This window comes from Dermacentor silvarum, chromosome 3 (genome assembly GCF_013339745.2).
Source record: "Dermacentor silvarum isolate Dsil-2018 chromosome 3, BIME_Dsil_1.4, whole genome shotgun sequence".
NCBI classification, from domain to species: Eukaryota; Metazoa; Arthropoda; class Arachnida; order Ixodida; family Ixodidae; genus Dermacentor; species Dermacentor silvarum.
Window position 1 is genome coordinate 121,413,459 of NC_051156.1, and position 15,739 is coordinate 121,429,197.

Here is a 15,739-nt window from a genome sequence, read left to right on the forward strand (position 1 = left end):
CTGCCGACCTCGGCTGCGCTTCCCCTCTCTTGGTATCCATTCTGTAAACCTAATGGTCCAACGGTTATCCATCCTACGCATTACATGGCCTGCCCAGCTCCACTTCTTCCGCTTAATGTCAACTAGAATATCGTTTATCCCCGCTTGTTCTCTGATCCACACCGCTCTCTTCCTGTCTCTTAAGGTTAGTCGTAAGATTTTTCGTTCCATCGCTCTTTGTGCGGCCCTTAACTTGTACCCGTATTTTCTCTTATCTGGAAGACCTCTGTAGCAGAGAATGTCTCTTATCTGGAAGACCTCTGTAGCAGAGAAGTGTATATTCAAACTTACGACCTTCAGAATCAAGGCCCGGTATTCTACCTCTGCTCCACGCTACCATGCCTGCACGTTCACAGAAACGCAAATATATTCTTTCATATCCCGTGCCTACCTTTTTTGAAGATATACATGGCGTAATGTTTGTTTTACCTTGTTTGGAGGACAAAATATTTTATTTCATCTTTGACGAGTCGCACTTTTTTAGAAATAGTGGCCTTGAACTCGATTCTCACCTATTCTCTTCCAGCCCCGCTAAGTAACACGTGCATTTATTTTGCATTCATTGAATGTCTCACACGAAACCTTTTTGTCCCTTAGCAGTCCATGCTGTGTTTTCTTTTCCGGAGTGTTGAAGAACGAGGCAAGTGGCAATACTGGTCTCCAAATACTTGTAGTTCCTGGCAGGCTTTTGGAGTACGGGTTACATTATTCTAAAAGCCAAGTATGTTCGGGAAACCTTCGTTTCTTTGAGCATGTAGCGCTTTTTATTTTTTTAAATAAATGATCTCTATGAAGCTAAGCCTCGCTAGGCTCAAGGACGCAACATTAAATTTTACCACTTGCATATAAAAGCGCAGCAGATGTTTCACTAAAGAACGTTGTAAAGTTATTATTGCTTTAATTTGCATTCTTCAAATCAGCACGCTAACGCAAGCTTAATTTCTTCCCAGCGAAACACTCCACTCGGTCACTGGGCCGCATAATGGATGCGTTTCTTTTAATTTCTGACGCCAGCGATTTTGGATAGGCGAGCACTATATAAACAAGTTGTTGCGCCTAATTGTTCGCGTACAAAGTGCAAGAGCCTGAAGAAACTTTTTTTGAGGTACTCGAACAAGGAACGATCATTCCCGGCCGCGACATTGCAGGCTACGTACGTTTCATCTTGTCATGACGCTAATCTGGCTGCTGCTGCTTGCCGCAGCTTCTGCAGCAACATTTGCAATGTCGCAAGATTGCAGCCAAGGTGCTTGGGAAGAATACAAAGAAAAGTTCCGTGCGTATTTTAGTTTTCTTCGATTTCTCAGTAATGTTATTATTGGACATAATTTTATATAGAAGAGCTTCCTGCTCCTAATTGTGTATTTATAACCAGGCCAATGTCCACTCATTTCCTTTTTTCCATGTCTCTAAGTGCCGGGTTGTATACAATCCACTATAAAATTTTGTTCCCAGTAGTTCACGTCCTTTACAATTCTTATCGGAATGAAAGCATGCGTAAATGTTACAAACACGACACACAATTTTTTTCTGTGATATATGTCAACCTACCAGAGCGCTGATTTTACCATGTGCACTGCACCTTTTTTCTCCAGACAAAAGCTATTCTTCCGAAGATGAGGACAGCTTTAGGTTCGACATTTTTTGCAAGAATGTAAAGATGATCGAAGAGCATAACGCAAAGTATAACAGGGGCGAGGTCTCATACAGCATGGGACTGAACCAATTTTCAGACATGGTGAGTGGATAGTGTTCAGCAAGCGTTCTGTTTGCTTCCAGAGGTGTTGTATTTACAGCATTCTTTGTAGCACAGAAAAGGCTGAGCATGATGAGTATGTTCTTTAGCATTCTCGGTTGTTCATAGAGGAGAATGATAAAGTTGTCATACTCTCGCTCGGGTGAAGTACTTTCCGAGAACTCCTTCAATTGAAGCCCATCGTTTCTCAAGGCTTCCCGAGCATAAGCTATTCCCAATACAGATAACGATAGAACGCACCGAAGTGCGTTTTTAAAGGACTTAGAGGAGGGCTACATCCAAAAGCTTAAAAGGTGCCCGTCGTCACTTTAGTGTAAATCACAGGCCTCGGTTGCCCTTCACTGGCACTGATGTGCAACAATATTCACGAACCTTCAGCCACGTTATATATTTTTGCAGCCTAGAGGCAAGTGGGACGCCGCCTCAACAATTGCTCAGCGCCTTATAGCCGCCTCGCAACTATGGTACCCCAGTTAATATTCAACATGTTTTAAGGTGCTCAAAATGTGTTTTTCATGCTTCTGTCCATATTGCACCAAATAAGTGCGGGTGTATGTAACACGTCCAATTATGTGCGTGCATTTAGTTAGACTGTAGTGCCTACAATATACTGGCTAGTGTGCCGACCGTGGCCTTCCGGGTGGTACCATTTGCAATGAATATCGGCGGCTGCCGCTAGGAGCGCTGCAGAGCGGGTAGGTTTAAGGTCCCTCTATGTTCCAAAGGTAGCGCAAACCATTGTTCGAATAGGAAAGGAGAATTTCCTCCCCGCCCTCTACCCCTCCCCCGACTTCTCCGCCGTTTTCCGCTCTCCCATTGGACGAGGCTTGACACGTGACTAATCACCCCCGCGCGGCTTTCGTTTTCGCGGGAAAACGGCGCCATTAGTCAGCGTAGAAACACCGCGACACATGTGCGCTGTGCTTGAGCGTAGGCTTTCTACATTTTTGAAGACGCGCTCGCCTCCAGCACGATGCCGACTTGCTGTGCTGTTGGATGTTCAAATAGCGCTGCCAAGGGGGGCAAACTTTTTGCGGTTCCTCGTGGCAAACGAGACCTCAAACGGCGAGCGATATGGCTCCACCGTATCGGAAGAAAGAACTTTGACTGCCACCGAGGAAGGCTTTGCGAGGTAAGTCGATCGCTACTAAACCCTTTTGTGTATACGTGCTCCTAGAAGCCTTTCCGATCAACGGAGGCTTAATACTGACGCTTAGCTCGAACCAAAAAAAAAAAAAAACGCAGCGTGACATTACCGGCCGCGTTTTCTCGTGCGGTTTCAATACCTATGAAAGCGAGATCGTTCTAGCTGGCCTGTATTGGACACCGAGTACCTGAAACTTGCGACAGTAAATACAGCAGAATATTTACTGTTGGAAATTTTCTTTCCATTTGCGAACATTTCTGCACACGCCCGAGAATCACTTATTCAAGAAGTCTGGTTTCTCTCTCAGCCACCGCGCACACCATAGATATCACGAAACTTGGTTGCCACAAGTCGTTTGAAACAGATTCCGCAAAGGTTGGATGCTGCGAAACTGGGGGCTTTAAAAATGTTCACAAGTTGTTTTTAGGGTTTATTTTGCCACAGTGCATAAAGAGAGGACGATGATCAGATGCGTACGATAAAAAAGGAATTGGCAGGTACCTAAACACCGATTCACCAAAGCAATGTAACTTGCAATATACTGCGAAGCTCCCCTTATGGAAACAGATGTAACTATTATTTTAACTACGTGTTTATTCTTTAACCCTATAATTGTTTTTTTTTCGCAAGAACTATATGTTTATCTGTAGGCGAGTTTCGTGCGTTCTTGTTTTTCTGTGATTTTAGTTTCAAATTTCTTCATTTGTCCCCATTTTTCCCTTACAAATTTTCCGCATGCATGTACAATTAGAGGAGAGTTTATTATTCGCTGGCCATTTATTTGTTATGCGCTTTTATTATTTTGTCCTAGTTTTGACCAAACTTGTAACTTTGTGAACTTTTGACTTGTAAATTGATAGGAACAGTCTCAGTGCAAGGACACTATCCTGTTTTCGCCGTCGTTGTTTGCACGTATTCATGCACGAAGCAAAGCATTTTGCAGCACACTTCGGCAATATTTCTTTAGGAAAAATGCAGAAGGTGCGATGGAGGAGGTCTGTTTTTTTTTTTCAGAAACACTTCACGGACGACCAGTTCGAACCAGTGATTCTTGCGAGGACTGGCTGTAAGAAGTTAAAGCCCAATGCAGTCCCCTCAATATTTCTGCATTGGCCAGTTCCAAAAGAGCGAAAACCGCCGCGCAGAAGGGAAAAGGAAGCCGTTTATGGTGAGGCCTTTATAGCTCTTTGTTATGTCGACATTGATATTGTTGTTTACATGATAATAAAATGAGCGTGGGTCACTGACAGATAAGAAAGTACTCCCTGCTTCCATCTTAATCAGCTGTGACCCTTAACCACTCTGCCACTAATCATGTGTCTCACTGTGACTACAAACATCTTTGAGTATAGAATGTGTAGTTACAAACCTGATGCTTCCAGCTGCCGCCTCGGACAAGCCAGGGTCATCTGCTGAGACGACCCCAGACCCTGAACCAACGTGCGACACATATAGTGAGTGGAAAGCAGTGTGACCACAGATATTCTTCCCTATATGTGTACTTACACACCTTATGCTTGCAGCTGCTGCCTCGAACAACCCAGGATCATCAGCTGAGGCAACCGCAGAACCTGAACCGACTTGCGGCTCACCGAGTGAGTAGAGAGCACGGTGACGACATCCTTCCTTATAATCTGTGTACTCACACACATCATGCTTACAGCTATTGACTCGCACAAGCCAGGTTCATTAGCTGAGACAACCCCAGACCCTGAACCGACGTGCGGCTCACTGAGTGAGTTGAAAGCGCTGTTACAACGAATATGCATCTGTGTACTCACACACCCCATGCTTACAGCTGCCGTCTCGGACAAGACAAGCGACAGGATGGAAAGAAACCATCAATCAGAAGGACCCCTTGCACCGTCATTAGAAGCAGCGCTTAGAAATCGAATATCGGAGTTAGAGCTGCAACTTCGAGTAAAGGAACAGCAGCGGTTACTTGCTAATCGTAAAAAAAACCAGATAACTTCTGAAATGAACAATTTAGCGTACGGACTGCACGAGTTCTTGAACACCGATCAGATACAAAGCCTCAAAAAGAACACAATGAGAGGCACGCCATGGACTGAGAAAACTTTGAGGAAAAGCCTGCAGCTCAGGTTAGCGTGTGGAAAGCAGGGCTATAAGCTTATGAGGGAAATAGGACAGCCTCTTCCAGCAGAACGGACGTTGCAGCATCATCTCCAAAACTACAAGTTCCAGCCTGGTTTGCTTCATGACTTGATGCCAGCATTCGCTTTAAAGGTATTTTTTTTTATCACGAACCCCAAGTCGTTGTTGTGTCTTGAAATAGTAGAGTTTTTGCAGGTTAGGTTGTGGCGGGTAACACCTGCTTTTTTTCAGGTGGGACAGATGGAACCAGAAGAGCGGCATGCGACGTTGATGATCGATGAAATTCAGCTGACTCCTGGCCTTTCGTATGATGCGTCCTCTGGAACGGTATTTGGAGCACCGACGATGCCCCTAGCTGACGGCACATTGCCTGACGGATGCCAAGCAACACATGCAGTTGTGTTCATGATTGGTGGTGTTCGCACCCGCTGGAAGCAGGTTGTGGCATACCATCTCACAGGCAATTCCTTTTCGGCAAAGGCAATGAAGCACGTTGTTGTAGACATAATAACTGAATGTGAAAAAATAGGCATCAGAGTGCATGTTGTCGTAACAGATATGGGGGGAGGAAATCAAGCTGTCTGGAAGTTATTCGGAATTGTGGTTGGAAAGTACAGCAAGCCTAAAGCCTGGTGTGCTCACCCATGTGACCCCAACCGAAAGCTTTTCTTTATGCCAGATGTGCCCCACTTACTTAAAAATTTGCGTAATCATCTAACGCGAGGTCAAGTGATTAAGTTGCCAGCAGACCTTGTTCATAAGCTACAACTTCCTGGGCGAATTGTTTCAATAAAACCGATCGAGCGGCTTGTGGAGGTTGATGCCAGTGCAGAGCTTAAATTGGCACCCCACTTGAAGGCAACATGCGTGCAACCAGGACATTTCGAAAAAATGAAAGTAGGATTTGCCTTCAGCTTGTTTAATAGTGACACGGCTGCCGCACTGCGCATGCTTGTGGAAGTGAAGGACAACAATATCAGTAGTGAAGATGCCCTGACCACAGCATGGTTTGTCGATTCAGTTTTCAAGTGGTTCAAGTTGATGTCCTCAAGAACGACAAAGCTTGCCATCAGCCACTTTAATGAAAACCGGTACGAGGATACCATCATGTTTCTCAAAGACATGATTGACCTTTTTGAGAAGCTGGAAATAGGAGGTGACACCAAGAAAAGTTGGAAGCCTATTCAAACAGGTATCGTGATGTCAACAACAGTCATGTTGCATGTGCAGAAGCTCTTTCTAGAAGACTTAGGGTTTGGATTTATTTTGTTGAGCCGCTTCAGCACTGACGCTTTAGAAAACCTATTTTCAACGCTGAGGTCAAAAAATCCTGTCCCAAGGGCGTTAGAATTTCGTAGTTCATTGAAGACTGCCACTCTCTCCTTGTTTTTACGACCGAGCAAGGATAGCAGCTATGCTGATGCTGAAGGTTTCATGCTTGCCGGAATGTGTAGTGGTAAACGCAAACATGACGCGGTGCAATCTGTACACACTCCTGACGACCTGCTCGATCTCGAGGTTCTAGAGCAGGAGTCATTGACTTACCTTGCTGGGTATGTTGTGCGGTGTATCAAAAATAGTGTGGCCTGCCAAGACTGTCAAACTGCACTTTCTGACGATGCTAATGCTTGCAGGCTTCAACAGTTCAAAAGTTACAGCAAAAACAAAATGACACTGGCTATTCCCTCAGCAGCAGTGTTGCAGGTTGTCGAACTTTCAGAGGCATACTTCAGGAAAAATGAAGTAGATCTTCTGAACAACAAAGTTAGCATTCCAGCGTTACAGGAGAAAGTAATGGCATCTTTGTTTACTACTAATTGCTTTCCATCATGCCATGAATTACCCAAAAGATTGTGCAGTTGTTTCTGCGAACCAGGATGCACATCCTGGTAAAAAGATTTAATGCCGAAGCAGAGGGCAAGCGATTGGCTTCAAAAAAGTATGGGAGCAGGAGTATCGCAATGAGGGACGCCGTTACAAACGTGCAATAATTTTGTTTCAAGTTTTATCTTCAAGTTTGTTTCAAGTTTTAGTTTCGAGTTTTATCTTCAAGTTTCTTTTAATGTGTTATCGTATTCGGAAACTTGTGAACAAGAAAGAGTGCTCTTTATTCGCTGCTATAATCGTGTTTCCTTCGTTTAGACTATGTGTATATGTATGTTCATTGAAAATATTAAAAAGTTCTTTGCATTTGGAGGCGTCATTACTGAGGGAGGTTCTACTCGCTGTTCTCACCCAGTTAGCGATGAACGCGGGAAGGTGGGTGCGTTCGCGAGTTCAACATCAGCGACCGACTGAGTAGAAAAAAAAGTCCCGGTTTATGCTCTGCAGCGAACAAAAGGGCGCATTTTGGCAATATGAATACCAGCATGACTTTTCATAAAATGAGCATAAATGATGAGTCGCCAATTAAAGAGCAAAACGCAGAAAGCGCGCGCACACACGGGAACCAAGGCATGTAACTGATGGGGAAAGAAAAGCCCGCGGATGCATTTTGGAAATTAAAAAAAAAGGTCATGTTGAGGGTATTTAGCGCATAAATGTCTCCGGCGTGTTTTGTGTGCCTGGTTTGATGTAGCTCTTTGTTTTCGTAAATGCGTCAGGTAAACAGAACACCATTCGATTCCGAGAAACAATCAGCAGTAGAAAAGACTGCTTATGGTTGCGTTTAACTTGTTCTACCTTTCGTTTTAATCGTTTGAGCGACGCAGATTCTACTAATAATTGAAAGTAGTACATATCTTACGAAGATATCTTACGTACGAACAGCCTTGTGAAAACGCGCCCAGAACAGTCGCGTTTCAAGCAAGCGCTTCGACGTGCCGCATGCGATACGAAATGAAGCGGGCGGTAGCGGCCGCGCGCTTCGCTCACTAATGGCGGCCGAGAGCGAGGGGCGAGGAGGAAACCGCGCGGAGAGGAGGAGTTTGCGCTACCTTTGAAAAATACAGGGACCTTAGGTAGGTTCACACCCGCTCTGCAGGGATCACAAAGCAAATAGCGAAAGAGGTCACCAACCTGCGGAATGTTTCAAAGGAAGTGCAAATCGCGGTGTGCACGGTGCCAGAGTTTGAAAGGCAGGGCTATGAAATTGAAAGGGCAATTCTTGCATTCAACAGGGAAATTTGAACTCTAGCTAAAGCAATGAATTTTATGGTCATTGACGTCAACCGAGAAGTGCACCGAGCAGGCCGCGAAGGCGCTTTTGTGCGTGACGGGATACATTTTAGCGAAAGGGTAGCAACACCGGTCGGACGTCGATTCGCAGCGTGAGCTGTAGCTTTTTTAGGCGGGCCCCAGGCAATCAGGAAGCAGGATTAAGCAGTGAACGTAGCTAAACACCAGTAAAGGGCAGAGTTAGACGACCAGGAGTCAGGAAAAGACACAGAAACGATAAGAATAGAGAAGGTAAAATTTGCAACATTAACATGCAGGGTGGTCGCAAGCAGAAAAGTGGATGGAAATTCAAACGCAGCTGAATGATGAAGCGATTACCGTGTACGCTTTGACCGAAACGCATATAAGAGATTTGGAGCAGCTGCCTGTTATTGACAATTTTGTATGGGAAGGGTGCAACAGAATGACCGGGTCGAGGAAAGGAGGAGGCGTAGGCATACTAATTAGGAGAGGTCTGAAGTGGCGAAGGGTAAACGAGACATGTAAAGAGCATTTATGGATTAGTGGTACATGGCAAAGTAAAAAGACGTGGCTGGGAGTAGCTTACCTATGGACAGGTAGTGATAGCAGAGAAAAAAAAACGAATTGGTTGATTGTTTTCGAAGCGATATTAATGAGTTCAGTAAATCGGGCCAGGTGATATTAGTGGGAGATATGAACGCACACATGGACGATTTAGACGGATATACTGATTACAACGGCTCTCTAGTGCTGGATCTGTGTGATGAACAGGACCTTATAGTAGTTAACAGGGAGAATAAGTGCCATAGACAGGTAACATGGTAATGCGGAAACAGGCAGCCATGAATCGACTACGCCTTAGTCTCGGAAATCGTCTACCAACAACTAGACCAAATGATAATAGACGAAACTGGGAAAAATAGCCTGGGAAGCGATCATAGACGTTTAGCATTAAAGTTTGGGCGAGATACTAGCGCAGAACATGAACCAATAGCCTCAGAGTTTTTAAAGATGAATGACAAGCAAATAACAGAGATCGCAAACAACATAGAGAAGAAAATTGTGGATTTTCCTACAGCAGTCTGGGAATATAAGAAACTGGTGGACGATGTGCAGCATGAAATAAGGCGGACATGGCAAAACAATTGTTGGATTGGCAAGAGGAAACCACGTAAGTGGTGGGAGAAGGAAATAAAACAAGCTATAGAAGAGCGTAAAGAGGCATCTAGGGCTCATCAAGAAGCCAAAAAGTTGGAATTACAAGAAGAAGAGGTGCTCCTTAGAAGAAATACATACCGAGAAAAGAAAAGGGTTGCGAGTGAGCTCGTGCAAGAGAAAATTAAATGCGCAAGTGAACGTTGGGTGCATAACATTCACAAAAGAGACAAAGGCGCTCCAAAAAGATTCTGGAACCATATAAAATCACTCGGAGCTCCAACTAAGAACTCGCAAACGGCTATAAGGGATGAAGACGGCAACATCTACGAAGGAGATTATACGATGCGGTACATCACAGACGTTATTAGGGATAACTTCGGCACGAGAAAAAGCGTAGTTCAGACAACAGATCCAGCAACAGCAGAGGGGCCAGAGAGATAAAATTTTTGTATAGAAAGCATTTATTGAAAAAAGGCAGCAGAAAATGTCCCTAACAACACGGCAGCAGGACCCGATGAAATCCCAATACATCTAATCAAAAACATTGGGCCAAAAAGGCAAAGCACTGCTGATTACTGCCATAGAGCAAGTGATTAGAACAAAGAAAATTCCCGTTGGATGGCGTGAAAGCCAGATGAATCTCATTTACAAAGGCAAAGGAAATAAGGATAAGGCGAGCTCGTACAGGCCAGTTACAGTAACGTCGGTGATATATAGAATAGCAATGCAAGCCATAAAATTAGAACTGTCGAAGTGGGTGGAGAAAAATGATGTATTGGGGGAACTACAGAATGGGTTCAGGCCAGGCGCTTAGAAGACAATATGTTTGTACTAACTCCGTGCATAGAGATTTTAGTAGCTCAGAAAAAACCTTTATGGATAGCATTTCTAGATATTAAAGGAGCTGATGACAACGTAGACAGGGAATTGTTGTGGGATATTCTTCAATACGAAGGCATAGATGACGATTTTGTGGAGCTGCTGAGGGAGATATATGGAGACAATCAAGTACAAGTTGTATGGGAAGGTCGAAAAGGAAATGAAATGGTGGGAATTCACCAAGGATTGAAGCAAGGATGCGCTCTGTCACCATTGTGGTTCACGCTTTACGTCAAGGGTATAGAAAGACGACTGGAAAACAGCGAATTATGTTTTGACTTATCCTAGATGCGTAATGGACAAATGGTGCAACAGAAGGTCCCTGGACTGATGTGCGCAGACGACATTGTGCAACTAGCGGACAATAAAAAAGATTTACAGATTCTTGCGAATATCTGTGGGAATGCAGCGACAAATCTAGGCCTTAAGTTTAGCTCAGAGAAATCAGGAATTATGATCTTTAATGAACACACGAGTAACTTCGTGGTGTCAATTTAACAACAAGTAATACTCATAGTGAAGCAATATAAGTACCTCGGCGTACACATAAACGAAGGAAAGAATTACTCAAGCAACCACCAAGATAATCTGAAAATAAAGGGGAAGCGGAATGCAGCAATAATGAAACACAGAGCAGTGTGGGGCCACAATAAGTATGAGGTGGTGCGTGGAATCTGGAAAGGAGTAATGTTGCCAGCGCTAACATTCGCAAATGCCATTATATGCTTAAAATCGGATATATTGGCGGGTTTGGAAGTTAACCAAATATCAGTAGGCCGGTTGGCTTTGGGAGCCCACGGTAATACCACAAATGAGGCAGTGCAGGGTGACATGGGTTGGGCCTCTTTTGAAGTCAGAGAAGCACAGAGCAAAATTAGTTTTGAAGAAAGGCTGAAGAACATGGATGAAAATAAATGGGCGGCTAAAGTGCACAAGTATCTCCACATGAAAAGCGTGGACACAGAACGGAGGAAGAGGTTAAGGAAGTTGGCAACCAAGTACAGAATAATCGAAACTGTATATAGACAACCAGGAGTCATCAGAAAGAAATTGAGAGAAATAGAGACCGTGAATTGGATGCAAAGAATGGAAACAAAAAGGACAATGGAAATTTAGAAGAATGAGAAGAAAGAAATTAGAAAGGAAAATATGTACGATAACACAAAGGGCAGTGCCTTGCTATTTAGGGCTCGAGCCGGTTGCCTAAGGACGAAAACATATCGGAACAAATATTCGGAACTAGATGAGACATGTGTATGCTGCCGTAAAGATGCAGAAACTACTCAGCAGACCCTGATGGAATGCGACGGGATCCACCCAGCGAGAACCGTAGGTAACGTGCAACTCCCAGAAGCGCTTGGGTTTAAAGTGGAAGGAAACATAAACAGATCAGCCGTAGAGATCAGCAAGAGACGATGAGAGTACTGGTAGAAAAAAAGCAGGGAAACGATGGATACGACCTGATCTCTTACAATCATAGGCAGCGGCATAAGGTAAATTCTTGAAAAAGAAAAATAACAGTGAGAGGTATACAAAAATGCTAGATAAAGAACATGTATAGTATACCTGATTAAATCAAGCAGGCTAGGTGACTATTTGTCTCCGCCCCGTTTCAAAGGGGATTCCAATAAATCATCATCATCATCATGCCGCGGCGCATGCATCCCGTTCTTCATAGACCGCCGTGTTTTCACAAGGGGGCTACTGCGCTTTTTGTATTTATAAAGCCGTAAGAGCACTAAAGTTCTTATGTGGGAAGGTGATTTCTAATTTAGGGTTTCTTGTGACTATAAGAGGGCCTATTTACAGCTTGCTGCTTGCGTGAAAAGCCTATACTAGCTCAGCTGGGCTTTGAGCGTCGGACCTGCAGTGCTTCTATGCTGCGAAGGGCAAACGGAATTCGTATTTTAGTGATAGCGCAAATTTTAAGGTAATTTTTAGGCTACTATATTCTAATAAAGTGATGTAATGCTAAGGTTATAATGACCTGTAAAGTTGACTGCTGGTGTTCTGTGTACTATACATTGTTTATGCCTGGTAAACTCGTTCTTTATTATGTCTAATATACGTAAACAAAAGTAGGAACCAGAGCTTTTATTTAAAGTAACAAATAGTTTATTGAAACGTAACAACACTCAAACGTAGGCACAATACATCACTAGCTGAAATAATGCAAACATCCATGAAAAAGATAGATCTAGTGGCATTGGCGCAGTTTATAGAGCTTCTGCCGTTCCTTTCGCGCTTCCCTTTCTTTGTTGATGCCTTTTACAAAAAAAAAAACGAAACCTCAAGAGAACACAGAACTTTACAACTGCTGTCAAAGCTCTTTTTCATGCTCTGGGAACCCTAGTTGAGGAAAGGCCAGTGTCTGCAGCTGACTTAAAATTTAGCTAGACTCGCTTCATGTAACTTGTTTTTACTGAAAAACACAGTAAAAGCATCTTTCATGGCCTTTGCAGCGGTTGAAAAGTTCTGACTAGTACAGACAAGGCCTCCATTATCAAAATGGGCAGTGAAGTATGAAGCGGTGTCGGCACTAGCTTCAGCTTTACTTACGCAAAGGCAGCCTGCACACTGGGGACAAGCATTTTTGGCAATGATCTTTCGTGCAACATAACCTACAGTATAGTAGATCAAAGCACTATTGCTCTTTTTTTTCTGTGTGCGCCTCATGCTCACCACTGAACACGAGAGATTGAATGACATCTTCAGCTTCATTGATACTTCCGCGGTCAAGAAGGCCGTCTATCCTGTCCAGAAGGCTCCTGCCCGTTGTTGCACACAACTCAGCAGGATTCAGCAGTGCCTTGACTATGTCTGGTGGGCAGTTACCTCCTCTGGGTGGTTTGGCTAGATTATAAAATGCCAGTGAATTGACAGTCACGAGAAACTGCGAAACTGTTGGGTGATCGTTGCACCCTGATGATTGTATAATTATTCCGAAAAGGTTTTCTAGCTTATCCTGGCTTAAACGGGGCGTTAAAAGATATTTGAAGCCTACGGTAGATGTCAGGTAGGACAACAGATCAAGGGTACTCTTGATGGTAACCCTTAGTCCAGAAGCTGTGCTTTGTGTAAGAAAACCACCACCAGCTGGTTTTGCATGCTGCTCCCACTCTTGCAAATACTCAAGAAGCCATTTAAAAAAGTGCATGCTTGGACTGCCAGGCTTGAGAACCTTTTCGCTTGTCCGTGATGTCATGACACGAATCAGGCGATTCATTTCTTTCACGAAATCCACAGTCGTTTCCACAGTCCTATACGAAGCCTCAATGCGCTCCCTGTACACAACATGCCCTTTGATGATCGGATAGCTGAAGAGCTGAAATGCGATGTCCACCTTCATTTTTTCGAAACAGTTTGGCTTAATGTGAGAAGTTGTAATGCTCCGCATCACATTTAATGTAACACTTTCCCGATCTGCTTCGAAAGCTACTTGAACAATACCACTGTGGACATGTCCAGCTGACGTCAGGTACCCTTTTGCAACAAATCCATTTCTTACGTTTTTCATTAAGTGTGGAAAATCCGGCACAAAGAACAGCTGCCTCTTCGGATCGACTGAGTGCTTGGTGGTGCTCCGGACGTGGCTTGCAGAACCTTGTAAAAAAAGAACATGCCGAGAAGGAACAATCATTACTTTAATAAAAAAAACTAAATTGTGGGGTTTTACGTACCGTAACCACAATCTGATTATGAAGCACGCGGTAGTGGGGGACCGGACTACGGATTATTTTGACCACCTGGGGTGTTTTAACGGGCACCCATAGCTCGGTATACTGCCGTTTTTTTATTCCAATTTGACCCCACCGAAATGCAGAGGCCGCGGCAGGGATTTGATCCCGCACTCTCGGGATTAGCAGCGCAACACAAATGCCACTGCGCCATCGCTGGTCATCACTTTATCACAACTTGTAAAAATCGTAATCAGTGTGCTGCAGTAGCACCACGTTGTAAAAACAACTTAGCATATTACACTCAAATAAAATCTCACCCTGTATTCCAAACAGCCGCCACATGCTCCTATTCCAGCTGGCGCCATCGCATGTTCTGTAGTCTACAAAGAGGTCAGCTTTTTCAGCAAGGACAGCCGTTTCCACAATGATTTTCGCAAGTGTCGCGGATTTCACATTGCCCTTGGAGGCAAAAACGCCAAGAATTTGTGTCCAGTTTCCTGCATAAAGGTTGAGAGGCAAAAAATAAAAATAAATCAGCGTACCAATAAATGGCTGAAACAGCGCAACCATGCCATGGTCTGCCAGCACATTCTTCTGGTCAGCAGGTGTATGGTCCCCGACGTCGACAAAGCCTTCAATGTGGCCTTAATAGTAAAAGAGAAGCACAGGAGGAACAACAAGTTTTACTTTGACATCTCTAAAAAAAGGTTAGAATATATCAATCGCTGTAAAACAATGTTAAAATGACAGTTTCACATGAAAGGCGAGCAATTTCATAGCGACGGCAAAGCGTTAAACAAGTACACGAAGTATGAAGGTTCGTAGTTTATTCGGCCGTGCAGGTTGCAGTAAACTATAATTAAATTTACAAGAGTGGTGTTGCGTATGCACAGGCACTTCTTGGTCGGATATCACTCGATGACCACGAACATTCACAGTCACATTCACTGCCACAAGCAGCAGGGAGTGAAAGCTTCATGCTGCCTCGCGCTTCACCAGCTTTCGGGAAATTGAGATTACTTGACCTCCAACTCAAGGCGCGCGGGCACAGAGAGCGATTATGTAGCAACAAGCCATCTCGGCTTGCCCTTAGGCTATGCACCCGCCGCATATAGCCTCCAAGATACGGCGCGCGCACATCCATGCGCAGCCACGGCGGGGCTAGAGGAGCAGACGCTCCCTCGCCGGCCACCCCCGCCCCAAGCTCGCGTTTAATAACGTGAGCTCCAACATTGAGCGCACGGGAATATGGTGTGCATCAAACCATTATCATTTTCGGCTCACCCTCACACGCACAGCATACGGCACTCAGCGTGTGATAGGATTTTATCGCACTTGAACTGTATCTAGAACATTACAGCGGTGGCGAAAATTTACCTGGAGTACGTGGTCATATAATTGATACCGCAATAGAAAGCAACACCTTAGGCATATTGGCTTTCAATCGTACATTGCGTGAGGAAAATTGTAGCAATTAACAGAACACCACATTTTTCATCATGTACGCAGGACTTTCCAAGAATTTGTACTTAAGCTTTACTCACCGGCTGATTTTACATTTAGGTGCTCGGAAAGCTTCGATCTCATCGGTGACGAGGCCACCGTGTCGACTGTAAACATCCATGGTCTTCGAATTTTCAGTTGAGGCATTGAAAATATTGGCACTGAGGCCAAAGCCACCCTTGAAGCACTGCAGGTAGCTTTGGAGGTATGTTCTACCGGGCAGTACCATAATGGTTTCTCTGCGGAGATGTTCGTATAACTTAGGGCTGCGCATCCTCATCGTCATGCATTCTACGATCCACTCATCATTGTAACGCATTTATT

The 15,739-nt window shown here is 44.2% G+C and overlaps 1 protein-coding gene across 2 annotated transcripts in view; it reads left to right on the forward strand.

Annotated features, from left to right (window-relative positions):
• The first annotated feature begins 1,084 nt into the window (after positions 1–1,084).
• LOC125943969 (digestive cysteine proteinase 1-like) overlaps positions 1,085–15,739 on the forward strand; it is a 115,550-nt gene continuing 100,895 nt past the window's right edge. For both annotated transcript variants that reach the window (XM_049663599.1, XM_049663598.1), the window contains exons 1-2: positions 1,085–1,315; positions 1,635–1,777. In XM_049663599.1, coding sequence (XP_049519556.1) covers positions 1,210–1,315; positions 1,635–1,777 — 249 coding nt within the window. In that variant the 5' untranslated portion in view covers positions 1,085–1,209. The remainder of the gene's footprint in view (positions 1,316–1,634; positions 1,778–15,739) is intronic.